At 56.4% G+C, this 27,275-nt stretch overlaps 2 protein-coding genes across 3 annotated transcripts in view; one reads left to right on the forward strand and one right to left on the reverse strand.

The window, feature by feature from the left end:
* Nucleotides 1–27,275, reverse strand: part of LOC104359722 (cadherin-23) — a 167,077-nt gene that overhangs the window by 7,196 nt on the left and 132,606 nt on the right. For both annotated transcript variants that reach the window (XM_042793017.1, XM_032992378.2), the window contains 15 exons: nucleotides 11,969–12,190; nucleotides 11,767–11,886; nucleotides 9,360–9,540; nucleotides 8,313–8,446; nucleotides 7,864–8,073; nucleotides 7,608–7,715; nucleotides 6,960–7,062; nucleotides 3,953–4,069; nucleotides 3,410–3,634; nucleotides 3,157–3,326; nucleotides 2,752–2,889; nucleotides 2,477–2,596; nucleotides 1,877–2,054; nucleotides 867–1,078; nucleotides 134–328 (listed from right to left, as the gene is read on the reverse strand). In XM_042793017.1, the coding sequence (XP_042648951.1) occupies nucleotides 134–328; nucleotides 867–1,078; nucleotides 1,877–2,054; nucleotides 2,477–2,596; nucleotides 2,752–2,889; nucleotides 3,157–3,326; nucleotides 3,410–3,634; nucleotides 3,953–4,069; nucleotides 6,960–7,062; nucleotides 7,608–7,715; nucleotides 7,864–8,073; nucleotides 8,313–8,446; nucleotides 9,360–9,540; nucleotides 11,767–11,886; nucleotides 11,969–12,190 (2,433 nt within the window). The remainder of the gene's footprint in view (nucleotides 1–133; nucleotides 329–866; nucleotides 1,079–1,876; nucleotides 2,055–2,476; nucleotides 2,597–2,751; nucleotides 2,890–3,156; nucleotides 3,327–3,409; nucleotides 3,635–3,952; nucleotides 4,070–6,959; nucleotides 7,063–7,607; nucleotides 7,716–7,863; nucleotides 8,074–8,312; nucleotides 8,447–9,359; nucleotides 9,541–11,766; nucleotides 11,887–11,968; nucleotides 12,191–27,275) is intronic.
* On the forward strand, nucleotides 13,869–25,920 carry VSIR (V-set immunoregulatory receptor). Its single transcript, XM_032992381.2, has 7 exons — nucleotides 13,869–14,031; nucleotides 18,844–19,299; nucleotides 20,070–20,117; nucleotides 21,487–21,594; nucleotides 23,173–23,200; nucleotides 23,692–23,879; nucleotides 24,144–25,920. The coding sequence occupies exons 1-7, from the start codon at nucleotides 13,968–13,970 to the stop codon at nucleotides 24,179–24,181; spliced, it is 930 nt and encodes a 309-aa protein (XP_032848272.1). The 5' UTR covers nucleotides 13,869–13,967; the 3' UTR covers nucleotides 24,182–25,920.

Raw genomic sequence — 27,275 nt, forward strand, 5'->3', positions numbered from 1 at the left:
GTGTGACATCTTCATGACTGCGGCAGCTGACCCCATCCCCACCACACCGCTCTCCTCCCGCCAGCCGCACACCGGACCCGCAGCCTCGAGGACCGTCCCGGCCGCCCCGCGGGCGCGCTGCTGCCTGGCTCACGTTGTACACCGCCTGCTTCTCCCGGTCCAGCCGCATGGCCGTCTGGATCAGTCCGCTGACCGAGTCGATGGTGAAATACTCCCAGTCTTTGTTCCCCGCCCCGGTTTTCAGCAGGCTGTAGAGCACCGCTCCATTGAGGCCCTCGTCTTCGTCCGTGGCGTAGACCTCATAGACGTTGGACCGCAGGGGGATCTCCTGCTTGCACACATGCAGTCCCTCAGCCTCGGTATTGCACACGAGCCCCCTGCTCCCCCTGCCCCTCCAAACCCCCTTGTATCAGGGTCAGCAGGCTTCTGCTGCCCAAAAACCAGCTGGGGGGCTGGCAACGTGGCACCACGATTCCCTTCAGCAGGGTGGTTGCCCCATGCACACGCTGGGGACTGGCTGAGCCAAGCCTGGCTTCCCGGAAAGGAGAAATATCTTAAATGTCAGCATTTTGGCCCTTGTTTATAAACAGGCTCGGCATGCAGTGACTGGCTGTTTCCTTATTTTGCACACTGCCAGGGTTTCTGTTCCCCAAAGCTGCCCTAGCATCCCCACTTGCACGTATGAAGAGGGGCTGTTGTTGACTCTCCAGCCCCATGACCCAAACATTCTTGCATCATGTTAAATCAAGGTCTTGTTTCATCTCTGGTGGAGACGACAGAGAATGGAACTTGGCTCCAGTAGGCAGGAGCACTCTGGGGCACGGTCTCAGCGTGCCATGACCCTGCTCCCTCTCACGGGGGTTTACCTCCTTGATGTGCAGGATGGTGCCATTGGGTGGGCGGACAAAGATGGGGCGGTTGTCGTTGATGTCGATGACATCCACGTGGAGCATGGTGGTGCCCCAGAGAGGGGGCTGTCCCTTGTCTGTGGCCACCACAGTCAGGTTGAACCTCTCATAGGACTTCAAGCGCCGCCGGGATGTGACGAGCCCGGAGTCTTTATTGATATTGAAAGCCTCTGGGGGGTTAGAAAAAACACATCTCTGATTCAGGAAACTTGGCACCAGATAAATTATGACTAGAAACCGGTATACTGCCTGAAGCACACTCCTCACTGCTGGGAAATCCCTGTCAAGGGGTGATGGAGCAGAGCTGGCTGCCTGAGGCCAGGGGTGTGGATGGTCTCAGGGTTCTCAGAGCATTCCTGCCCACTGCTGTATCCCCGCCACTTGGCAGTGCCATGGGCTCTGCTCCCAGGCCACCCCTGGCTGTGTTTCACTCCTGTCCAGGCCAGCTACGCCAGCTGGGACAGGGCCATAGTCAGAGGAAGGTCAGAGGAGCACATGGGTGTCTGGAAAATGAACTTTCTGCCATTCCTCTCTACATTTATGCAGGCTTTTTTTTGGTTCTCATTACTCCTCGGCATGCAAAGATATACTGGGTTTCAGGCACTGTCACCATCCACCCACAACCCCCTAGCCCTCCTTAGATTTCCCCTAAAGCGTGCAGTGAGTTTGCTCTAAGACACAACTGTGTACATAGAAAGGCCTGATGGGGTGGGGGAGACAAGAGGATAAACCAAGGCTGGGCTGCAGGACGAAGGCAGGCAAAGTCATAACGTGCTGCGCCATGAGGAACTGGGAACTGCGAAGCAGTACTGAAAGGCTCCACACTTTCAGTATTGCTCCTGAGAGTGCGTGCAAAACCTTACTCCAAACCAACTGCAGGAGACGGGATGTAGGTTTGGCCCCTCCAATTGCTCCTCCTTGTAACCCTCCTGATCAGGGAGGAGCCCCCCACCACCGCCAGCACCTGCCTGCTCCGGGGCCCTCGATGCTGTAGATCACCACGCCGTTATCCCCTTCGTCCAGGTCGATGGCGGTCATGGTGATCACTGACATCCCTGCTGGCTCGTTCTCGTAGACACTGGTGCTGAACTGGCTCTTGCTGAACTGGGGCCTGAAGTCGTTGACGTCCAGGACTGTGATCAGCACCTTCCACAAAGCACAGCCGGCTGGGTGACGTGAGGCTGGTGACGTGCCTCCGCCATGACCCACGGCTCCGCTGCAGGGGCATGCTGCCCTTCCTGCTATTCGTTTAGCTCCGCTAGCTGAATTCCTGCCTCCAACAATAGGGGCCACCGTGGCCGGGGCACCCATTCACTCCGGAGCACTTGCAGACAATAGCGTCGCCCTCCCCTGCTCCTCCTGCTCCGTCCCCAAATACCAATGCACTGTCCCTGTGGCACAAAGTCCCCCGCATCATCCACCCTACAGCCCCTGGGATCATCTGCTCTTCCTTCCCTCTAATTCCTCCCCGAGCCACCAGCAAGACTGCTGGAGATGAAAGCCTAAGTTTTAACACCTTCTTGCTGGTGACCATCGCACGAAGGGAGGTGGGAGGAGGAGAGCCCTACCTGCACGGAGTTCTCCCGGCGGTTACTGGAGATGTCCCCAGGGTTGTCCCTGGCCACGGCAGTCAGTGTGTAGTGATCCCTCTTCTCCCGGTCCAGGGCTGACAGGATGTAGATGTCACCCTGCAGCACACAGAGACCTTCAAGTGGACCTTGTCTGGCAGAGCTGGTACTCGAGAAGGGGCAAAAGGTGAGGTGTGGGAGCAAGGCACAAGGTGGGACCATCTCAGCCTCCCCTCCCTTTCCCCTCTCTGTTCCAGCCTCGGTTGGCTCCTTACCGTGTTGGGATTTATCCCAAACTTGCCCTCTCCATCCTGCAGGCTGTACTGGATGAGGGCAAACTGCCCAGAGTCTGCATCCGTGGCCTTGACTGTCAGAATGACCGTACCCAACGGCACATCCTCAAAGACAGCTTTCTGCAAGCAAAAGGAGCAGGCAGTACATGTTGTTTCATCACTTGCTGTTTTAGCAGGCAGTAACCAAGGGCATAGGGTGGCATCCGGGGCTGGGCACAGCTGGACTCAGTACAAGATGTTCACATAGAGTACACTGGCAAGTTGCCCAACTTCTTCACATGGTTCAAGCACAGAGGGAAGAGAAGGTGTCCCTGGAGAGCCCCTAGCTCTGTGTCCATCCTCCCCAGACAAACCCCACGTGGTCTTGAACGGGGGAACCCAGCTCACCTGGTAGGATGGTTGAGTGAAAATGGGATTGTTGTCATTGATGTCCACTATTTGGAGGTACACAGGGATCTCAGCAGATCTGCGGGGTGAGCCGTTGTCAGAAGCTCGGATGGTGAAGTTCAGCCAATGCACCTCCTCATAGTCCACCGTCCTGTTGGCCACGACCTTCCCTAGAGGATGGCAGACCCTGAAATGAGAAACCCCCTCCAAACCACCGATCTGCCCCGGACTCCCACCTCCCCAGGCCACTGACCTGCCGACGGGTCTTCAAGGCAGACGTAGCCTTCTGGGGAGAGGTCCAGCAGCTCGTAGGTGATCTGCCCGTTGGGACCTTTGTCTGGGTCCACCGCTGAGATGGAGATGAGTGTGGTGCCCTGTGTGGCTCCCTCCAGGATCTTCTCGGTGAAATAGGTGACCCCAAAGGGGCGGAAGCGGGGCGTGTTGTCATTGACATCCAAGACATTGACTGTCAGCTTGGCTATGGTGATGGTGAAGACCACAGGGGAAGAGAAGAGGAAGACGAGTGAGAAAGAGAAGGGAAGGAAAGATGGGAGAAAGGAGGGTTGCAAAGATATGGTTATGGGTTATATCTCCATCCCCAATGCAGCCCTGGGATGTTTGGGTCATTCGCTAAAGGAAGGCTCAGAGGAGAACCCAAACCTGATGGGAACTGGTCCAGGACTGCGGGAGAGCTGCTGGCAACCCAGAAGCTACACTGGAGCCTGGGAAAGGCTGTTCCAGCCCCTGGCATCTGCCAACCCTGGGCCCGTGCTCCCCAGGTAGAGTCCATGCTTACCGTTAGGCACGCTGACCGAGCGGTCGATGACTTCGCTGGCATTGTCGTGGACGGAGATGGTGACCTCGTAGGTAGCCACCAGTTCCCGGTTGAGAGGAGTTTTGATCTTCACAGCTCCTGAGGACCCCAGAAAGATGGGGGTCACAGGCTGTGCCTGAGCACTCCCCGCTGAGGACCCTCAGCAGACTGGTCTGTACCAGCCGACCGCTGCACCTTCTGCTGCACTTGCCCTCCTGCCTCTCCCCAAAGGCTAAACGGGGAAACCACTTGATAGCTACGGGAGGAGACAACTTCTCTCGCCCTGCTCTCCATCTCCTGTCTTCCTGCCTGCTCCTCCCTGCCCAGCTAACAGGTTCTCATGCTGTCTCAGCTGGGGTAAGGCTTTGGGTTGTGCGGATGAGGGGGGTTGGGAAGCAACTGCTGCTGCTCCCCTGCACAACCCCATCCATCTTAGCTCAACATTTGGGCGTCTTTAAGAGTCTTGTGCCGTATCCTTTCCAACAAGGGCGATATTCTTTCACAGATCAGCTCTGGGCTTCCAAAATGGACGTGGGGAGCTCCTGGCCCTCCTTCCCCAAGGATAGAGCCCACCACCTACAACGGAGTTCCCCCCTTCCCCCCCCCAGCGAGGGTGCCCGTGTCCGGTCTGCCAAGGCTGAGCAGCCCCCGGCCCGCAGCGGGGCTGCCTGTGATGGAGATGGGTGAGATGGAGGGAGGCGACGGATGGCACGGAGAGAGAAACAAGCACAGACACAGAGACAAACCTGGCGGGCCAAGAGCCGGAAAGGAAAGAAAAGGGTTAGTTAAGTTGGTTGGCCGGGGTAGAGAGGACAGGGCAGGGTGAGACAGGGCAGCTGGAGAAGGAGAGCAGGGAGGCAGGAGGGGAGCATCATCTACCCGTGCCTTAGACACCTACCTCCAGGCAGAGAAGAAGAAGAAGAAGCAGAAGCGAAGAGAGGGGTCCGCGCTGCCCGCGCCGCCCTTCCTGCTCTCCTACCTGTCTTAAAATCCACCATGAATGCTCCTTGCTGATCTGGCACCAGTGCATCCGTGTCATCACGGGCCACGATCTCCAGCAGGTAGTACTCCAGGCGAGGGTTGAGGTCCCGGTCGATGGCAGTCACCTCGGCCACCACGGTGCCAACGGGGGCTGACTCGGGGATGCTGACAGTCTGGATGGGGTTGATGAACTCGGGCCGACAGTCGTTGACATCGTCGATGAAGATGTTGACAGTGGCGGTGCCTGAGAGCGCTGGCGTGCCCTGGTCCACGGCCACCACCGTCAGCCGGTAGGCATCCCGCTCCTCCCGGTCGATGCTGATGTTGGCCACGCGGATGACCCCCGTGGTGGCATCAATCAGGAACTTGTCCTGGCCACCGCCCTCGATTCGGTAATCCAGCTGCTGGTTGAGGCCACTGTCGGCATCTGTGGCTGTCACCTGGATGACGGAGAAGCCTGGGGAAGGGGGAACACAGCCCACTCAAGCGAGGGTCAGAGGGCAGTGGCAACAAGCCTCTGGTCCAAAGAAAATCTAGTCAAGCAAATGTGGGCAGCCCCAATTCCCAAATTTTCCTTTCAACGCCATCCTGGCCAGCCCTGACACTGAGACCTGGATCTTCACAGTTCCAGGAACAAACTCAAGTCTCCCTGTTGCCCACCCTCACATCCAGCCCCAGCCCTTTCCTGACCTGGGGGGCTGTTTTCCAGCAGCCGCACTGTGATGGATGATGGCTGGAAGATGGGGCGGTTGTCATTCTCATCCAGGATGGTCACCGTCAGTCTGGCAGTGCTGTTCAGCCCCCCACATCATAAGCAATCAGCGTGAACTCCAGGTGAGGGTCCTCCAAAGCCTCTCGGTCTATCACTCTACCAGACTTCACTGAAACAATACCTGGAGAAGGGAAAAAGCCCGGTGACAGACCTCATGGTTACCTGGGGGTCCCGGGCTGGGGACGGGGAGCTGCTGATCCACCCCACCTGTCCTATTGTCGATAACAAAGAGGTCCAGGGGTTCCTCCAGGAGCTGGTAGGTCACCACAGCATTGATGCCCTCGTCATTGTCCAGAGCTAGGATGGGTCCATTAAGCACTGTGACCGGAGTCCCTGGGTGGGATGACAAGGGTTAGGAAGGGTGGCAGCCCCCTGAAGAACCCCCCTCCCTGTCCCCTTCCCACCCCGGGGACACATGAGGGATGGCAATGAATGGATGGAGGAGGTGACAGAGCGGGGCCTTGGGGGGCACGAGGCAGCGGGGGGGCAACTGCTACAGCCTTGCAGACCGACTCGCGAGGCCCAGGTGAGGCGGTGGGACGTCCGGCTAAAAACAAACAGACAGACACATCTCTCAGCTGGGTGGCACCAGCACCCTGCCACCAAGGGCATCACCTGGAGGCACCCAAATCCTTCTCCTGGGATGTCCCTCAATGGCAGGACAGGGAGGTTCCTGAGGTCTTGAAGCAGGGAGAGATTTAAATGGCAGGAAGGAAAAAAAAAAAAAAACCAAAACAAAATAAATAAATAAAAATACTTCTAGCTCTTTGTCTGGGAAATGTCTACCTGGACAGGCTGGACTGTTTTATCTCTAACCCCTGGAGGAAAGTGGCTCCAGGCGCCGGTGATGGAGAGATGGCACCCCATCCCCTTCAGGGACGTTGGGCAGGCTGGTGCCCTGAAGGCTGCCCCCAGGGCTTGGCTCAGACCATGGACCCCTCTTCCTGTCTGCAAGTGAGTAATTCCCAAGCAGGGCTCATTTCTCACAGGGTTGTGCCTGACCTGTGCTGGGAAAGGTTTCCACCAGCAGCATGGATCAAAGCCATGGTCTCCTTGAGGCTAACCTCCCCGGGCAGTCGGCAGGAGCCCCTCACACTCAGCATCCTCATCCCACTGATCTGCGGTCTTTCCTTGCCCAGCGTTGTGTCTCCTCCACGACGGCCAGGAGATACCTCCCCTCGCCCGACCCCAAAGGGAGTCTCCAGGAGCCACGTAAGGGATTGAAGAGAGACCTACCTGGGGGTGAGTTCTCCATCACCTCAGCCTGGTAGGAGCTCTGGGTGAAGAGGGGGTGGTTGTCATTCTCATCCGCAATGGAAATGACCAGCAGGTCAAAATCCTAAAGGAAAACGGGGACAAGAGGGTGATGACCGCAACGTCCTTTCCTTGAGCTCACCTCCCACCTCTCCCACCTCCACCTTGGTGCTGGTCAAAGATGGAGCCCTGTGAAACCATGACACTGTGCTCCCTGAACCACCCTGGAGGGTCTGCAGGGACCCTCACCCAGGGACTGGGCATCCATTCCCAGCCTGCACCTTGAAGGGTGATGCATGGGACATCTTGGCAGGGCCAAAAGATGCTCCAGTGTCATTGTGATTGTCCCACTCTCCAGCACAACTTTGTCCCACCTTCCGTGACGTCTACTGCTGATGCACAGAGTCAGCGTGCTATGTTGGACTAGCCCTAAATCCTAGTGGTCCTGTTCTCTGCCGAGGAGGGGTTGCAGACCCCTCCTTGTGACCCCCAGATGCTTTTGAGGGACGAGGCTGCTACTGGAAGTGCTGCGGGTAAATGCACCGCCTGTTTTTGGCCACAGCAGGAACCCCTTCTTCCACCCGTCCTGCTGCTTGTGCCGCTGGAGGCCCTGGCAGTGTCTGTAATTACCCGCCTGGCATTGCGTATGTTCTCGGGGTTGTCCTTCACCGTGATGGTCAGCCTGTATTCTGCCACCCGCTCCCTGTCCAGCGGGCGGTTTACGTAGACGATGCCACTCTACCGAGAAAAAACGAGGAAATAGGTACAAGGGATGTGAGTGAGGTGCACTTCCCCCGGGGCATCTCCTGCCGGGGCAAGGATGCCAGTTAGCACCCATGGATGCCCACCCTCCGCGTCCCGGTATCCCACCCCCCCGGGGGCGTACGGTGCTGTTGATGTAGAAGGCATTCTCCGTGTTGCCCGCCGTTATGTCGAAGGTCAGGAGGGCGTTCGGCCCCTCGTCTGCATCCCGGGCAAGGATGCGAGTAACAAAGCTGGAGACAGGGGCGTTCTCGCTGAGGGTGAGGTTCATCGGGAGGTTGATGAGCACGGGGTCATTGTCGTTGATGTCCAGCACACGGATGCCCACCAGCATCTGCCAGGGAAGGAAGCGGTGAGGGCACATGGCATCTATTTCCATCCCTCCCACCCTTTTTTTGCCCCCTCCCTGGGCAAGAGGTGGGCTTCTCCACTTAGCTCACTATGGTCTTGGGGAGGAAAGTGCCAGGGATAAGGGAAAGGAAGAGGAGGAGAGCGAAGGCAGAGACCAGGAGGAAGGAGCTGGGAATGGAGAATGACACCTTTCAGCCCCCCACACCACCCCAGGGGACTCACCGTGGAGCTGAGGGGGGGCACCCCCCGGTCTCGGGCGGCGATGGTGAGGTTATAGAAAGGGATGTTCTCACGGTCCAGTTCAGCATCCTTTCGTACCCGCAGCTCCCCTTCCACTGGGGAAATCACAAACTCCCCTGCCAGAGACAGAGGGGCTCTGGCTCACGCCGTGCTGCTGCGAATGGCCTGATTCCCCAGGGGAACAGCTCCCTTTTGGAGCCAGGGACAGGCACCACGGTGGGTTTGGGGACAAAAGCACACCCCGTTATGGCAGATATCAGAGGACTGTGGCAGCTGGGGACTATCCTGGACGCACCCCCAGGTACCAGCAGGAGCAGGGGATGGATTGAATGGCCAAATAAGAGGTGCTCATGCCCCTTGGCCAGGCCTTTCTGAAGATGCCAACAGCCCTCCAAGCACCTGCCCATGCCCCGTGATGGCCAGAGCTGGGTGGGCTACACAGTACGGACACCATCCCCCCCCTACACCCCCCGAGATGAGGTCTGCAGCCTGGAAAAAAGCTTTGCAGCGGGGTCAGCTGGGAGACAGGACTGGGCTCTGCCTTCCAGATACCCTGGGCTAAAGTCACCACCTATTCACAGAGGGACAGCCCTATGTTCCCATGGTTAGGGATGCCCACAGCTCCTCTGTCTCCTGCTCCGGGGTGCCGGTGGGGCTGGAGCTACAGCTTCGCCATGAATTGCAGAGCAACTCAGTCCCCAAACACCCTGCAAACCTCATGGGGGTGAGATGGGGGCTGTGCACTTGCAGCTCTCTGTTTCTCTTTCTGTGGTCTGGTTTTTTTTTTGCCTTTACAGTTTAGCAGATTTCTCCCCTCCCTTGCACAAGCTCCAGCCACCCCCTGGCTGGCCACGAACAGGTTAAGTTTCCTGTTGCTCAAAACAGGATTTCCTGGTGTCGAAAGGCTGAATTCGCAGAAGCCTGGGAGGGAGGAGGGCTTTTCTGAAACACTCCCGCCCATGCTCCCACAAGCCAGGTTCCTCCATGGGGCTGCAAAAGGAGAGGTGACACCCCCGTGTTCCCGCTCACCAAGGGGGTCCCCGGCGATGATGCTGTACTCCACTTGCCCGTTGGGTCCTGAGTCGTCATCGTGGGCCAGGAAGGTCCAGACACGTGGGCCGGGCTGCCCTTCCGTGACATCGAAAGGACCCTCGTAGGGCCGTGGGAAGGTGGGACAGTTGTCATTGATGTCATTGAGGTTCACCAGCACCTGCAGTCAGGACAAGAGGATGGAGGGCAGTGAGAGGAGAGAAATGGAAGGAGGGATCAGCCCGCTGGCCATGAGTGTGGGAAGCCATGGATGGGCGACATCACAAAATACCTCCGGTATTTCTGGCTTCGCTGTGTTCACCAAGCGTCCAGCTCACAGTTAAGAGCCTCAAACTCAGTTATTCCCAATCACACCCATCCTACAGTAACACTATGAAACTCCAGCTCCACGCAGGTGGGGCCCTTTTCAACCTCTGGGCCACACACCATGATGGAGAAGTCAATGCAAAAGCCAAATGTTCTCCACATTCACATCCTGAAACCCAAGCTGGGTAGACAGGAAACACAGACATGGAGTTGACCACCAAAGCCATGAGTTCGGAGAGACCTGATCTCTGCAGCCAGCTGCACACTTGCTTGCTCCTTTTCCTCCACCAAGGGCTTCATTCCTAATGCTGGGTAAACCTGAAAACATCTGCAGCTTGTGTCCTTATTCCAACACAAACAACCACCAACGCCACTGGCACATTTCCCTTCTTAGCATCCCTTCCTATGACACACTCTGGCTAGAAATCGATCCTACAGATCTCAAAATGGGATAGCATCAACAGCTTTAGGGCAGAGTAGACCCATGGGGGCTGCTGGTGAAGCTGAGGATCCAACAAACTTGAGTCTTGCTTTTTAACTCAGTCATGCTATGTAGAAGACATTTATATAACTCTATACTATACTATATTGCAAAGAGGGTTATGCCCTTGCTAGGCTTCAGGGAACATGCACAGCAGAGAAATCCTGCCTGAGGAGAAGAATCTCCAGTCACTAATGAAAGGTTGAGCTTCAGTAGTACAGGTGGTTATGAGAAAGATACTGCAAATGAGGAGCTTTCCGACCTCCTGGGTTAAAGGATAGTAAAATCCATCAGATGGGCATTGGCTACTGGTTAAATCTAATCTTTACAGAACAGTATATCTGAGTGTCTGCTCTGTTTCCTAGCAGTGGAGAAAACAAGTGCTGTCACAACTTATCAGGGTGATGGATTTCCCATCGCTCGGGATCTTAAATAATCACTAAACCTGCTCCTAAAAGCTGTGTTTTCAGCCGCTGCTGGCACAAACTCCCGGGGCTGAGCAGGGAGGGTGTCTCCTATCCCTTCGAGCTTTGGTACTGGTTGTTGGAAAGGTTTCCAAGTTCACATCTCTGCTTGGGCCAAGAGCAGGGAAAGCTCCGCATTCGCCTGTGGCCCGCCGGCAGCTACTGCTTTCCCTGCCAGCAGTTAAACCCCAGCTCTCGAGGTTTCCGCTGCAGTTTTCCTGGGCCAGGAAGGCATCTCCAACACATCTGAAGGCTTCCCATCTGCCCAAATGTGAAGCACAGCACTGCCAGGCTTGTAGGGACAGATTTTATCCATGGAAATCTTCCACACTGGTATCTCCCCTTCATTTTTTTTTTTTTTTTTTTTTTTTTTTGCACACAAGAACTTATCTCCTTTTGGGGAACTACAAAATGCTTGGCTCGATATCAGGGTGAGGCATAATGGTCCACCACAGGGAACCAAGGCAGAAGATCTAACCAATCTCTTCCACTTGTAGACCCCAAAAGCAGTCTGGGCATGGACATCTGCCATACACCCTGTCAAATTTTGGTTTCAGTCACAAAGACAGTCAGTGTATTCAACACCTGCAAAACATTTGCTTTGGAGCTGGTAGTCTGCCCTCCCCACACTTTGAGCAGTGCACTAAGTTCAGGCCACCACACTCCAGGAGAAATGGAAGAGCTATAGAGGGAAGCAGCAAAAATGGCTAGAGGCTTTAAATAATGTCCATGCAAAGAATTTAAAAAACAGATAAATAATCTGAAAAGGTAAAGATGAAGCAGAAATTAATGCTCTAGCAATGCTTTACTGTCTACTGTTCCTTCGGGCAAGAAGAGCCAAGGGGACACCTAAAGACAATATAATGCAACGTAAAAGCAATTCCCAGACATTTCTTCTGTTTGTGTCTTTGAAGGACCAAAAAATTGGGCTAATTAACCCATGAGCATCCCTTGCCCATGTCCCTGTTTTGCAGCCCCCATGAGGGACTGGGGTGACAGCGACCGGACAAACTGGCCGCTGCTGGGAAAAGTGATTGGTGACCACTGGGAAGGAGATGTGAAACTGCTCGCATGAGGGGGAACTCCTCAACCCCAAAGAGGCTGCGGTGTCACAACCCTGACGGCAGCTCCTTACTGTGGCAGTCGACGTCAGCCGTCGCGAGATGATGGGGCACTGGTCGGTGGCAGTGACGATCAAGGTGTAGCGCCCGTGGCTGATCTCGTAGTCCAGCTCCTTCATCGTGCGGATCTCTCCCTGCAAGGAGAGGGAAGAGTGGCCGGGAGCTAAGGGAGAGGGACAGGGACATGTCTGGGATGGGGCCGGCATCCTTACTGACCGTGGTGTTGTCAATGTGGAAGGTATCCAAGATGTTGCCTTCGGTGATGGCGTACGCAACCGTGCCGTTGGGTCCCTCATCCTGGTCCAGAGCCTGCACGGTGATGAGGGTGGCGTTGAGCGTGGCGGGACCTTCGTCGAGGGTCACCTCATACAGCTGCTGCCGGAAAATGGGAGCGTTGTCGTTCTCATCCAGGATGGTGACGTACACTGTGGTGGTGGCCTGTGGGACATGGGGACATTGCATTAAGCACCGTAGAGGGCTTGGCTCTGCAACCTCGGGAGCTGGCTGAGGAAGGCTGGACCTGTCGAGGTCAACCGCCATCGTGGGCTCGACCCTGCCAAGAGACACAAAACGAAATGAGCCATGGCTGCAGACACATCTCCAGGTAATGGCTGGGTACAGAGATAAACATAGAGAGATTAAATCACACCCCTGCTCCCAAGCAAAGCACATCTCTGTGGTATCCCTCTCCTTTCCACCCAGTTTTTACCCCTGTTGGCAACACCAGGGAGCAGCCTGTGGCAGAGGGAAAGCCAGAGAGTGATCCTCATTGTGCCTTGCTGCCTTTGGATGAAGCATGTGCGAGTCCTCACCTTGACACTGGGGACACCTTGGCTGCTATTACCGAGGATGGCAATGTGGTAGGATGGAAAATACCCGGAGATGATGCTGCCAGGGCTCAGGGGAGGAACAAAAATGAGCATCTCGGACAACTGGGCTGACCTCCTGCAGGTCCCATCACCTATGTGCTGACCACAATTTCACCCCCAGCCAGGCTCAGCCTGTCCTGATCCTCTTCCAGTTGTACCTGGCCCTGCCCAGGCACTTGGACGTCCTTACTGAAGGCTGTTTTCTGGGCACGTCACCGTGGGGACATACCTGGGCACAGGGAGGCGACAAGAGCGTGCCACCCTGCCTAAGGGCTCAGCTCAGAGATGGGGTCTCGGGATGCTAAACCATTTTTTGGGAGCCTCTGGACTTTGTGCCGGCACCTTCCCCCCAGCAACAAATTTCTTCCAGCCACACAAAGGTTACAGTTTTGATGTGACGATCACAAACGTGCTTGCTGTAAAAACCACAAAGCCACAGCGTAATTAGCTACTTTTCCATTCCACTGCATGCTCCAAATTCAGAGCAGGTTAGCACCAAAGTTTCCCGTGGTTTGCAAACCTCCACGTGTCTCCAGGATCCACTTCCCAGGGAACATCGTTTTGAATCGAGGTGGCCCTCAGACGCAGCCGGAGATTTTGTCGCTGTCTTTTAAATTCGAAGCAAAGATCCAGAAGGAAATATGTGAGTCAGCCCACGGTGCTGCTTTGTTATTTGAGGGCAGAGTAAAAGCCTCCCATGTGTAAATGGGCTGTGGGAAGGGGATGCTTTGCTCCCCCTTTTTGAGGGAAAGCTCAGTTCCCTTCCCTGAGCTGGCAACCCTTTGAGTTACCTGCCTCCCGTTCATCCCAGGAGGGTTTCTGCTTGCCTCATCCTCACAAAGATGGGAAAGAAACAGTAATTACAAGCAAAGTGCACTTTAATGAAGCAAGCTGGAGACTGGCCCCGAGGGATCAGCTCCTGCCAGGGAAGGGCTGGCGACCAGCACCCAGTCCCTCGCAGCTGAGCACCCACACGTCCCCAGCACGGAGACCACCCTCCTCAGCTACCTCCTGTGCACCCCGAAAACACACGCAGAGGGGCCCGTTTGCTCCGAACTAACCCTCCGGTGCCTTAAGGAAAAAACCCAGGAGCTGCACCCACCGCTGCACAAACGGGTGGGGAGTGAAGCATCGCCCGTGGGCAGGGTGCCGGGTTGGGGTGCTGCCCACAGCTCCCTGCCGCATCTCACCTCCTGGGGGTGCTCGCAGTTCTCTCCGTTGCTGCGTGTAATATCTCAATGAAATTTCCTGTGTGGGTGCGAGTCCGGCCGCCGCTGCGGGGCTGCTCAGTGCGTGCGGGTGGCTCAGCAGAGATCGAGCTACCCCCCCGGCCACCCCCGGCAGCGATGGGGGCGACGTCCCACCAGGCTGGGCTGCTGCTGGCCGCGCTCTGCCTGCTCGCTTCCCACGGTAAGCTCCAGCTCGCTTTTCTCTCCTCCCCACCCAGAGAAACTCTCCTCGCTGGGGCACCGCGTCAGCCCGGCTGGGGCTGTGCCTCGGCATGAGGAATTTGGGGCATTTGGGGGGGTTATTTACTTTCCCACCCTGTGATTTTGGAGGGGGGGGGGGGTGGGGAATCAAGCCAGCGTTTCACACGATGCCTGTTGCATCGGGGGAAACGGGCCGCAGGGGAGCAGCTGTTTTAAAACTCTGGGATTGGGTTGTCTTCCTTCCTCCTTCACCTTCATCTAATGTGTGTGGAAGCAAAGCAGCACCCCTTGCCCCTGCCAGTCCCCCTGCCAGGGATCCCAAGCTGGAAAAGCTGCCCCGTTCCTGCATGGCACTGTGCCCCGGCACTGCGGAGGTCCCCAGCCATGCCGCGGTGAAAGGATCCTTCCCTCAGCCCTGGGGGGAGCGCAGAGAGGCGGGCTGTGGGAGCAGGGCTGGGGTGCCCTCTCTAAGGATGCTCTGCTCCGCTGTAATTTCGGAGACGTGCCAGGCAGCTTCTCCGGGTGGGCAGCCGGGGCAGGACCACCGTGTGCGGCCACCGAGTTTCCCTTCCCCCTGAGTGAGCGCTTCCCAGCGCTGGAAGCTCACCGGCCGCTCGCCAGCACGGTGGGGGGGGATGCTTTGGGAGGGGGGGGCTGCTTCATGCCTGACTCCGCACCAGCCCTGGCAGGCAGCGTTTCCGTATCGGGGAACTGGGGCCAGGCAGTGAAACAGGGGCGGTAGCAATTAAAACCAGGGTTCACCTGTGGTCAGAGGGTCAGAGAACGAAGCTGGGAAGGACCATGGTCCCTCCCTGCCCTGCGCAGACAGAGGACAATCATCCTGTTGGGTTTGGCTTCTCCCTCTGTCTGGGGATGGTGAAGTGACTGCCTCTAGGACATCCCCAGGAAGAAATGATACCCCCCTGCAATGGGGCAGGGGGTCCCTTCTCCTGTCTCCTCTGGCTGGTGTGGATTGAAGCATGCTTTGCTTTTCATCCGAGCCTCTTGACATCAGGGAGTGGTTCCCAGCATCTCTGTGGGGCTTTGGATTATCTCCTTTATGCATCTGGGGTGCTGGGACTGAACATCAGGCTTGCTTCAACGCCACAAGCTTGGACACCGATGTTCAACAGGAGCCTGGGGCCAGAGGAACTGAGCTTTGTGCAACCGTGTGCCTGCCAAAACTTTCTGAACCCCTGGCTAATTTTAGCAGGGCTTGATGGAGAAGTAGAGCCCTTGGAGACATCCAGCTCCCACGCAGTTTGGGGATGCTGGCAGCTAGGTGGATGGGGAAGCGGCTCCTCTCCATCTGAGGAATAGCAGCTTTCCAAAATTGCATCCCAAGCTCAAACCTGGCATTGTGACCTTGTCCCCAAGACAGGGCTGTGCTGGAAAAGGAGCAAGGCAGGACCCTCCGGCGGGTGCAGCATCTCCCCAAGGCCTGGATGATGGGTACCCAGGGAGAGGCTCTGCCACTGAAAAGCCATTTGGCTCCTCAGGGTGCAGGAGATGAGGGCTTCAGTAAGTTTCTTCTCTCCTTTTTCCTCTCCCGCTGTAAGTACTTGTGCTGAGGTATGGATGCCCTTGCACGTCTCATCTGGCTGTTAACTCTGAAGCATAATGACAGCAGAGTGGCCATGGGGCTTGTGGCACTCTCATGTGAGTCCATTACAAAAGCTTCCAGAAGATGAATTAAAGCCAAGTTTGTTGCTCCGGCACTGAGCAGCCGCTCTCTCCCCAGCAGCCTCTTCCTCTCCAGAGGCTGCAGAAGAGGTGGTGTGATGTGGAAATCACTTCTTTAAGTCACAAGAGTGTAAATCAAACACTTGCTCGCCAGATCGGGGGACCAAAGTTAGGAGAAGCAGTCAGGAGAGGTTTTTGGCCACCGACACAGAATTTGGCATGAAATCCTGTTTTATTTAAGCCGTTGGTTGGGAAAGCAAGACAGGCTCCTTGGAATTAGCTCTTTTTTTGCATTTCATGTTCGCTGAAAGGAGAGTTCCCTGACTGCAAGCTAGGTGGTGGTGCGGGCACCAGGGATGTACCAGTGCTGCACCAGGCTCTGTGCTGCACCGATGCGACGCCACGGGTCGAAGCTGAAGATATAGAGGGGCCAAAGATGAAGAGGGACACTTTTGGCACCTGCTTGAGACCTCCTCTGTCTTACCAGATGGTGACAAGACAACAGCTCTCAGCTCAGACCTCCACGGGTCCAGGCTCTCTCGGCTGGAGATGCGGAGAGACGGGCATCTGGCTTTATTTTGGCATTTGCCAGCAGCGCTGACTTCAAAGGGGACGGTCTGACCGGGATGGGATGGAGCCAAACCTGGGATCAGGGCATGGAAAAGCCGACAGCACCCGGGGGAGATAGAGATCCAGGAGTTTTAGTGTAAAGATGCTGACAGAAGACATTTCCTCCGGGCACCATCTGGGATCTAGCACGGCTTTAAAGCCTCGGTACATCCTGGGGAGGGAACAACAACCTCCCTGGCGCTGCTATGGGGCATGCCATGCCTCACCAGCTCTCCTCCGCAGCTGTTTTCTCCTCTGTTCGATGGCTTTTGGAAGCCTTCCCCTGCTCAGGAGAAAGAAGGGAAGTCGGTAATGCCGAAGGCTCCTCACACGTGGTAACCTCTGCCCCTCCCCGTGGCCGGGCGCCGCTGCCGAAAGCGTGGGCTGTGTTGACTTTCCATCCAGACGGTTCCCATCAAGCCCCGGAGGTGGAGGCTGGACGATTTAGCAAGGCAGAGCTTTGCAAGCTATGCGGGGATGAGCGGGATGGCCCCGTTTTATTGGAGGGCAGGGGGGTGGTGTGGAAAACAAAGACTCCCGCAGATACTTTTGCAAGGTGTTGGAAGTGCCGCTTCCTCCAATAGAGCCCTGGCTTCCCTTCCCCTGGCTCCCAGGGGGCCCCCGATGTGAATGGGGCACTTCCCGTTGCGGCAGGTATCGAGCAACACATCTGAGGTGCCTTTTGTGCTCGGAGAGCTGGCAAGGAGGTGGGGGGGACCTGCTCCTGCTGCATGGCAAAACCCAGCCGGTGCGGCCGAGCATCCCGGCCCCAGCAGCATCCGAGGATGAGGAGAAGCCGGGATTGAAAACAAGGCGGGCCATGCAAACCGCTGTCCCAGCGCAGCTCCGGGGATGCCCTGCTGCACGTGCCGTGGGTAACAGGCTGGAGCCATCAGCCGGGGCTGTTTGGCAAAGGCCACACCATCCCCGCTTCCGTGGGACTCCTCGGCACCGCATGCTGCAGACCTGGGGGGGGGGGGGGGGGTGTCTGATGGGGCAGATCCCCTCCCCAAACCCCACTTCCCCCTGCAAAGCACCCTCAGGCAGGCTGCTAGGACTCAGGGGCCGCATGGCTGTCCTTACACCATCCTCCTAATAGCCATAAATAACCACGAGGGAGTTAGGGAAGGCCCCGGGTGGTGGTGGTGGTGGTGGGGAATATTTTCGGTTTCGCTCTCACGAGTGGAGCCCTGTGCCGGGGCGGTGACACGGTGACCCTGCACGGAGGAGGATGCTCTCCGGGCAGCCTGGCGACGGGGAGCCTCTCGCCCCGGGGTGGATGGCCTGCGGGCAGGCGCTGCACACCCCGCCTGTGATTGACGACTGCTCGATATAGCAAGTGAAAAACCTCAAAACGAAACAGTGGCGGAGCTAATGGCACAACAGGATGTTACCAAAATAAAAGAACACCTTTCCCCCGTACCACCTTCTCTGTTGCAAATCAGCCCCAGGAACCTCCTTTGCTCAATAATTTAAAGCAAATATGCTTTTTCTTCAGCCTTTGAAGGCGACGCAATGTACTTCTGCAAATGCAAAGAGGCGGCAGGGCCAGAGCACCAAAGACTCACCCATTTTTGCTCTTTTCTCTCCCCTCATGCACAGCTTTCCTCACCCACCAGTACCCTCTGCTGGCGTGCTGGGACGGGACCAGTAACATTCATCGCAGTACACCCCTCATTCCCGGGGCCTCTGCCAGGCCTCCCACCCATGTTTCGCAGCCAACAGAGGTCAGGAATTTCTTTCTGAAAATTGTTTTCGTTTCCAAGCAGCTCCTTGCAGTCAGTGTCAGCCATTTCCCCCTTTCCTCCCCAGGGGCTGAAAAACAAGCAGGGTGGGACCTGCTCCCCACCTGATCTTGGGGGCATGGGCTCCTCCTAGCTGTTTTCTTTTTATTTTTCTTTTTATTTTTTTCTCTCCTTTTTTTTTTTTTTTTTTTTTTTTTTTCAGTTGGCTCAGCAGCACTTGTTTTTCCTCATTCATGAGCCATACCCCTCTTCTCACCCTCTGCATGCTTTGCAGAGGTCTGGAGCCCCATAGCTCTCCCCCACACCTCTGCCAGCCCCGGGCAAACTTCTGCCACCCCACTGCTATTCAAAGCTGATGCTCAACTATATTTAAATCATGCCTCTCCTCCAAAGATTATTTCTAGGGTGAAGCTGTGCTCCCAGCCCTGCTGGGATGTTGCTACAGAGCAAGCAAAGGGCTCACAGCATGCTGCCCCTCTCCCTTGTCTTGGGATGTGGGGAGCTCATGAGTTTTTCTTGCCCTGAGGGCATGGGTGAAGTCTTTTTTACCCTCTGCCTGCAGGCTGATATTGATGCTCTCAGATTTCTCTCTGCAACACTCCCACCCATCCTGCTGCCGCCAGCACTGGTGGGGTTTGCAGTGCTTGTTTTGGGGGGGGGGGGGGGAGGTGGGGATGACCCCCGTTTTGCTACGAACTCAGGGTTAGCCCAGGGCTGTAGGGTCTGACTCGGCTGCCGTGCCTTCTCCCCGGCAGGAGGGCCAGCAGCTTTCCTGATCACCACCCCATACTCGCTCTGCATCTGCCCCGAGGGCCAGAACGTCACCTTGACCTGCCGGATCAGCGGTCCCCTCGCCGACCGCCACGATCTGCTCTACAAAACCTGGTACTACAGCAGCAACGGCGACCAGAGCTGCTCCGAGAAAAAACACATCCGCAACGTCACCGAGAAGGAGCTGCACCACGACCTGGGCAGGCACCACGAGCCGCCGGGCAACAGCACCCAAAAATCCCCTCTCGGGGGGCAAGGCAGCCACCACGGGGTGGAATTTGTCCCTGACCACCACGGTGCCTTTCATATCGTGGTGATGAACCTGACGCTGCAGGACAGCGGGAATTACTGCTGCTACGCCGTGGAGGCCAGGCGAGAGCACGGCAAACCCCACACCCTGCAGGTCGCTCACGGTTTCGTGGAGCTGCAGATCCAGCAAGGTGAGGGGGGGGGGGTGGGTGGGCAAGGGGAGCCCCTGCCAGGCCCCCATCCATGCCAGGGTGAGTCAGGAAAAGGTGGAAGATAAAGGGCTGGTGGGAGGATGCAGCACCAGGGCTGGGGAGGCAGGGCGTGCTGATGCTGAAAGCCCCAAGCGGTGTTGCAAGAGGCAAAGAGCAGCAGATGTTGAAGGTTTGAATTAGGGCCAGAGAGCACTGGAACATTAGAGAAAAATAAAGAGAAAATAAATCAAGAGGATGGAACGCAGTAAAATCCGTGCTACATAGTTTCACTGATCTTCTTCAACCTCTTTCTGGGAGAGAGGAAACCAAACCTCAGCAGAAAAGGAGCTGGCTGGTGGTCCAAGCCCGAGTGCGGGTGCTAGGCGTTGCTCGGGATGCAGAGCTTGCAGATCATCTCGGGGCAGCAGCCCAGCAGGGAGAGCTGCCCATGGAGTCACGAGATGGAGGGAAAGGCATCTCCTGACCTTGATTTGCAGCGTTAGGACACATAATTTTTCTTTTAGACCAAAAAAAAAAAAAAAAAATTAGCCTGCATGGCCAGGGACGGGCCCTGCCGTCATGAGGCAAAATGGGTCTTGCAGCAGGAATCTTAGTGTGGGCTTCCCAGGATTAAACTCTTGCTTTTGGGCTGCTCTGGGCTGATTTTCTCAATACTGGTGAGCAAAGGCAAGCAAAGCTAACCGGTGTGGGAGCTCTGTGGTACCTGAGTGAATCCCCTGAGATCTAACACTCCTTTCTCTTCTCTGCAGGCAGAGAAGGGCTTCAGAACTGCACATTTCATACTGCCACCAGCAAAGGTAAAGGGAAAAAAAAAAACCAACCTCTGTCCAATGCGCTGCTCACCATCCTGGCCTGTGTAGTTCCCTAGGGACGGCAGCTTGCTATAAACACACCGGTGTCCAGATGCAACCTCACAGTCAGGTGTCAGGAGGGTGATTTCCAAGGCTGTCCCCACGGGGTGCATCTCACAGATGCATCCCCAGGCTGAGGAGAGCCTCCTTTGGCCTGTCACCTGGACATGACCCTCCTGAAGCCCGTGGAAAGCATCCACCCTGTAGTTATAAAGCACCTGAGCTCCCCTCTCCCCACCCAAAACACAATGGGGGATTTAGCGGCCGCTGCCACGAGCAGATGGGAAGGGACAGAAAGAATAAAGAGTCGCAGGAAGCTCTTGCAACACCCTGCTGCCATCCCGAGCAGATGCCACCTCGCTCCGAGCAGAGATGCTCTAGCAGGGGAAACCCAAATCTTGCTTGAGCGCTCAGACAACATGAAGCTCCCCCAGCGCTGTGTCTAGACACTGGACGTGCCCACACTTCGCTAGGCAGGTGGTTTCTTGGTGGGTCGCCCTGTCTGCCCCCATTTGCTGGCTGCTAAATGAGCAGATTTTGCTAAAATTGGTTTGCAGCATGGCTGGGGCCAGCCCAGCCATGGGAAACTGTCCCTTGCTCCCCACGAGTAGTGCTTTCTGTCTCAAACCCTCAGTCTCAAGTGCTGGGACGCCCTGTCCTGCCAGGCAAAAAAAAAAAGGGGAAAAAATCTCTCCTCCCACTCCCTCCCCACCCCCCAGATACACACACCTGGAGCAAGAAGCCGCTTCCCCAGGTGGATGTGCAGCAAAGGAAGGCTTGAGCTGAGCCTGCCCTTGATTTAGGCAGCCCCCTGACCCTGCCACAAGTTGTCCCAGATGGACCTTGATGGCCACAGATGTGCTCGCAGGCTGCCAGCCCTTCTGGGGAGCCCCATGGGTAGCGTTCTGCAAGGGCATGTTCGTTAGCAGGGACCTTGGGTAACGAGCCCTTCGATGCTCGAGTACTTGAGGCAGCCTAATTTTGACAACCTGGCCATGGGTCGGAGCCATCACTCTTTGGAATTGCTGGGAGAATTTCTGCTGACTTTGAAGGGTTTTATCAGGGCCCTTGCTTCTCTCCCCATATCTAGAAGACCAAAGAAAGACCTTGGGATGTCCTCCAGCAATGAAGGACTTTGCTCAAGGTCCTAAACTGATGCCTCAGAGCTTATCTCTGCAACTGGCAGTGCATCCCAGCTAGGAACAGACAGCCTGTGCGTGTGGGATCCACGTTTCTTTGGGCGTGGGACAACGGTGGGGTTGTCCCGTGCTTCTGCTGTGGCTTGAGGAAACCAAGGAAACCTCTTCTGTTGCAGATATCACAGCCGCCGCGCTGGCAACGGGCGCCTGCATCGTGGGCATCCTCTGCCTGCCCCTCATCTTGCTCCTGATTTACAAGCAGCGACAAGCCGTCAGCAGCAGACGTACGTACCCTTCCCTCGCCAGCTACAGGTGGGGACACCCATCTCCTGGGCTGTGCCAGCGTGGCCTTGATGGGGTGGGACGTGTCCCACTGGGGTCGGCTGCTTCGGCTGCCCTGAGGCCCACGAGCACTGTGTGAAGTGGCCCAAAGACATGTCCCTGCTGGGTACCTCCCGCAAATCTGTCCTGGGAAGGATGGGGCATGCCTGCAGGCTGCTGGAGGGGTGGGTGGGGTGGGGGTGGGGGGGGCCTGAGATGCTTGCAGGGCACCCCAGGAACGTGCTGGGGACACCGAGACTGCAGAGATGCTGTCAGGCCCCCTCCCTGCTGAGATCTTTCCTCCCCGTCCAAGCAATGGCCAGCTGGTTTACTCACCCCTCCCTCCTATCACTCTACAGCTGAGATAGAAGCTTTGCCTTCTCAGTGCTTGGGAAAAAAAAAAAAAAAAAAAAAAAAAAAAAGCATTATTTGCACTTATTCTCCCTCTCAGCTTTAAAAAGACCCCTTACATGTCTATGGGAAGAGGACTGCAGCAAGCCAGGTCTGCCCCCACTGCCTTAGCCCTAGAAAACCAGGCAGCGCCGAGGTGCAGCCAGCTGCCAGCTCCTGCCCGTGCTCGGCTCCCAGTGATTCCAGTAATTAAGCAGAAAGGGGCACCACCTTAAGGGGCCGAGCCATTTCATCAGGCCTTGGGCAAGCCGGGGGCCCTGCGGTTTCTCTCACCGAGCTCGGCGGGCGGCTGTGCGGCTCTGAGCAAACCCTTTGGAGAAGTGGGTTTTGCAGCAGCAGTGGGCAGGATGCCAGCCACGAGAACGGGAACTGTCCTTTCGACATCCGACCCCAGTCGAAAAGACTGGCCGTGTGCCTTCACGCATCCATTTTGCCACGGCCGGTGTGCAGTTCTCCTGCCTTGTGCTGCAAAGCAACACCCCTGGATGCCATTTAACCCAAGAGGGAAGGCAAAACCCAGGGACATTTGCTTCTGGGGTGTCTCGGACCAGGTTAGCTACAGGTTTTCTCCACCAGGCGCTTTCCATCGACACAGTCTGGGCCAAAACTTGTGTGTCTTGGCTCAGGATGTTCACCATGCAGCCAGCCAGCACACCTAAGTAACACAGCCTGCGGGATCTGCCGTGGCTGTGGTAAAGGGGATGAGGAAATAAATATTGGGGTGCAGCCCAGACAAATGCAGGGGCAGCCGAATGCCGGGGCGGCGTTTTGCAGAGCCCTGGGGGGGGGGTGTTGCAGGAGGGTGGTTGGGTGCATCCGGGCACGAGTGGGGCCGGGCTGCAGCCCAGGCGCCGCAGCTGCGCCTCGCCTCACCCCATGCCGGCAAAAGTGCCTCCTTCCCCCTTCTTCTTCGGAGCCTGTGGTTTCAATCTGGAAGGAGGCTGGGCTGCGGAGGAGGTTGCTTGCGAGCAAAGAAGAGGCTGATGCTAAAGAAGGGGTAAAGGGAGGGAGGAATGCAGAGGAAGAGGATGAATTGGACGTGGGTGAGACACCAGAAAACAGTGCTGGCAGCGTGGCTGGGCTTGACACTGGGCTTCGTGCACTCAAGCCAACTGTTTTGTCTTTGGCAGGTGCCCATGAGCTCGTCAGGATGGAAAGGTGAGGAACCTCACGTGCTTCCAGCTCCCCCCCACCGCCTCGCACTCCCTCTGCCCACATCCCTGACCCTGCAAGGGTCTTGTCCTCCCCTCTCCTCCCCTGGAAGCTGGAGTGTATCCTCGCGGGGCACAGTGAGGGGGATGCTTGCAGCACCCATGCCCGGGGTCCTGTCCCTTTCTAGGCAGCCAGTTTCTGTTCCCTCCCTCCAAGTGGGAAATGCCTCCTTTCTTTTTGCCTGTGCCAAGGGCATGCAGCTCCCCACACCCCAGGAGAGCTCAAAAACCACGGTGCCTTTTGGCTAAGCTTTCCCCGCCTTGCGCTGGGCTCCCCGCTCGCTCTCTGCCGAGGTGCCACCACCTCAACCTGCTCCCTGCCCTGCTTGGTTATACCCAGCGCTCAGCCAAAACCCTAGGGATTAAAAAAAAAAAAAAGGCTCCTGAATTAAAAACGCAAATCCCCACCCCCCTCTCACACCTTCTCCTCTCCCGCAGCAGCGCCCAGGGCATCGAAAACCCCGTCTTCGAGGCGGTCCCCTCGGCGAGCACGGAGCTGCGGCCCCGACCCCAGCTCTCCTACATGGCCACCCGGCAGCCCTCTGAGTCCGGCCAGCATCTGCTCTCCGAGCCTGGCACCCCACTTTCCCCCCCCGGCCCCGGGGACTGCTTCTTCCCGACGCTGGGTGAGTGACTGGCGATGCTGAGCCCCGCTCCGGGGACCGCTGTGGGAGGGCTGGGAAAGAAAGGGGCAGCCGAGGGGGGTAAATGGGAAAGGAGGGGGTTAAATATCAGCTGCAAACTTTGTGTTATGTGGGACGTCAAATCCCAGGGCTTTGGGGATGGGAAGGACCTTGTGTTTTCCATGCATGAGCAGAGTTTGGCGGCTTCCTGAAGCTTATTCCTGCAGCTGCAAGCTGGACTAATACCCCGGGTCTGCTCTTTTCCAGATCCTGTTCCCGACTCACCAAATTCCTTCAAAGCCTAAAGACCCCGGAGGAAACCACATCCCCCAGCCACAGCCGGGAGAGGCCAGGCCAGGCAACCACCACACCACGCTCGTCCAGCCGAGACCCCCCGGGAGGGCAGCGTGGCCACGGGCAAAGCCTTGAAAAATGAAGCTGAACGCAGGAGCCCTGTCCTTGCCTCCTGCCCTGGCTCTGCCCTGGGGCTGGAAGTGAACCTCTCTTGTCTGGATTTTGGTTTTGAACTCCCTATTTCTATGGAGAAGAACATGGTTCTGTACCGCTCACATTTCACAGACTAGCTGAAAATTGGGGATGCAGGGAAGGAAGGACAACCCACACCTGCAAGCGTCCCCAAGGATTTCACTCATTGCCAGGGGTTTAAGCTCTGCAACATCAACCTGTTTCTGCATCTCTGACTGAACATCCTCTCTGGGAGCGGATGGTGAAGTACTTTATCCACTGTGAGACAAAACAGGGTCACTGGCCAACCTTACTACTACCTTTTTCTTTGCAAAACAGGAAGGGGAGAGGCTCCCTGCTGCTGATGGAGCCCTCCTTCCCCACCAGCCTTTTGAGACAGCCACAGACTTACGAGGCTGCCGTGTTTTCAGCTGGACACGTCAGGAAGAGCCTTGTTTCTGTTGCAATATTATCCTCGGCTTGGGATCACCGGAATATTCCTTTCTGTTTGTTTTATAATCAGTGCTGATTAAAAGAAAAAAAGGATGTTTATAGGTTTGGGGTTTTTTTTTTTTTTGTTTTGTTTTTTTGCTTGGTTTGTTGTTTTGTTTTTTTTTTTTTTTTTTCCTCAATGCCTGTAATTTAGAAAGTTCATCTGGAGGGTGCTGGAGGATGTTCCCATTACGTGGCCGAGAGCCCCCGTGGAGAAGCGGAGGCACGGCAGCACGCAGTGGGCAGTGGGAAACGCTCCGGCTGGCTTCCCCAAACCCTCCTGGGGCCACCACGGCCAGAGCAGCCATCCCCAGGGCCACTGCCTTCAGCCATGCCAGAGGACCCTGCTAAATCCTGGGGGACGTGGGTGCCCTCACAGCACCCTCCGTCCGAACGCAGCACCCCAGCATCACTTATCCAAAAGAAGCTGGCTCCAGCGTGACTCAGCCCCCAGCGAGGAGATAAAAACCTTGTGGTAGACACTGATACTCAAAGGGTGTGTTTGTTTTTTTGTTTTTTTTTTTTTCTCTTGCTTCTGTTTTTGTTGTAAAGTGGGGAAAAAATTGCCACTAAGACAAACATAAACATTAGTCATACCAAAACACTGTCAGACCTGAACAACAGCCGTACCAGGCAGCGTGCCTGGGCAGAGCAACCCCAGGACCACGCCGAATTCTCACACTAGGTGTCTGGTGGAAACAGTGTTTGCCTCTGCAACGGGCTGGGGACACCCTGGATTTGATTAATCCGGCTTTGGCTTCAGCAAGAGCAAGTTCAAGATGGTCCGACCACAGGACCGGATAAAGGAGAAGCCAGCAGTGACGCCCCCACCACAGATTTAACTTCCTGAGCATGGGATCTTGTGCTTTATTGCTACCCACGGCTCAGCCCCTTTCCCAGCTTTGCTGGGGAAGCTTGCCCAGTGCCTCCAGTGCTTCCCTCTCCCCATCCCAGTGGCTGCAGCTGGAAAGGCACATGGGGAATTTGCCTGCCCCAGGGTCCTAACTGCTTTGAAACCTCTCCAGGTCCTTCCATTTGCTAATGAACGCACTGTTTGACCACGGAATAAAGCTTTGTTGGAAACAGGTTTCTCTCTGTGCTGCAGGAATCCCGTTTTTTGGGATGCCTCGTGCTGCAGGCAGAGGTGAGCTGAGCAGCCACGTCCTCTGCTAGAGACACTGGTGCAGCATATCGGGGCACAGCGTGGCATCAGGGACCTGGGAAGCTCACCAGAAGGCAGACTTTTAGGGAAAAAAAAGATGATGGCCACCCAGCTTTCTAAACACAGGGGAGCAGGAGCCCTGGCACGCTGTGTGTCGGCACCCCACCTCAGAAGGGAGAAGATGGCATGGTGCTGCAGCTTCAGGCAGGATTTTTATGGTGAAGGTGACCCAGCAAGATGCTCATTCCCTGGCAGACCTCGCCAGGTCCCACCAGCTCTTGGGAACGCCTGGCTGGTGCCCCACCGCCGTTTTTTTGCTGCTGCATCAGCACTCGGGGGTTTGCTCGTGAGCGAGGAGCTGCGGCCCTTCACCTGAACTCTGGTTCACTCTGGTTTCAAAGCGGGCGGACGGGAACAGAAACTGCAGAGGCTGAAGGAGCCCGGGGCTGGGGGCGGATGGAGAGAAGCATCCGGGTGGTGAGGAGCGGCTCTGCCGATCCACCCTGCCTCGCTGGGGCTGCGGGGGCCAGGAGGAGCCCTGCTCCAGCACCTGTGGGTGCCACGGCTCCCTTGGGCAGACCTCCTTCCTCCTGCTGCGGGAAGTTTCCCAAAGAGCAGGGCCAGCCCTCGGGGAGGTGCAGCTTCAGGTTTGCGCCAGGGTCAGACAGAGCCCGGGTCACTCCTGCAATTCCAGGTGAGGATGCCAAGACCTGCCAGCTGCAGCTCAACAGCTCGTGAAGGTTTTCTTTCCTGCATTGCTTTTTGGGGTGAATGTTTTCTTTTTATCATCAGCATTTTTTCCCTTCTGCCCCTGCATTTCCAGGACAGCTGGTCTTGCATGCACCCTTGCTGTCCTGGGTACCACGGATCACTGTGGGACTTCCAAATCCTCTCCCAGCTCTGTCTTCTCTGCCTCTCCCATATTCAGAAGGCCAAACCTTGAAGCACATGAAGGGACCTACAAATTACAAATAATAATTCCCTTCTGTGCACCCTTGCATTAGCCTAGACTTGTGAAACCAAAGTTTCTGGTGGGTGACAAGCTCCCGACAGATGTCATTTCATCACCTAGGCTTGAGACCAGCAGTCACCGAGCAACAGGCAGGACAGCCTTTCACAAGACCTAAGCGTCCTCAAACTCCAAAAAGGGCCGAAACTCCTCTCTCCACTTAGGAATCAGGTCACCGGGCGCTTTGTTTTGCTTCAGCATGGTGGGATTTTGACCGTCGCTGCTGGCATTACTCGCGCTGGTGATGTGGTGCAGAAACCCTGAGGACAAG

This window comes from Tyto alba, unplaced genomic scaffold (assembly GCF_018691265.1).
Source record: "Tyto alba isolate M040663 unplaced genomic scaffold, T.alba_DEE_v4.0 Super-Scaffold_1, whole genome shotgun sequence".
In the NCBI taxonomy this organism is placed as follows: Eukaryota; Metazoa; Chordata; class Aves; order Strigiformes; family Tytonidae; genus Tyto; species Tyto alba.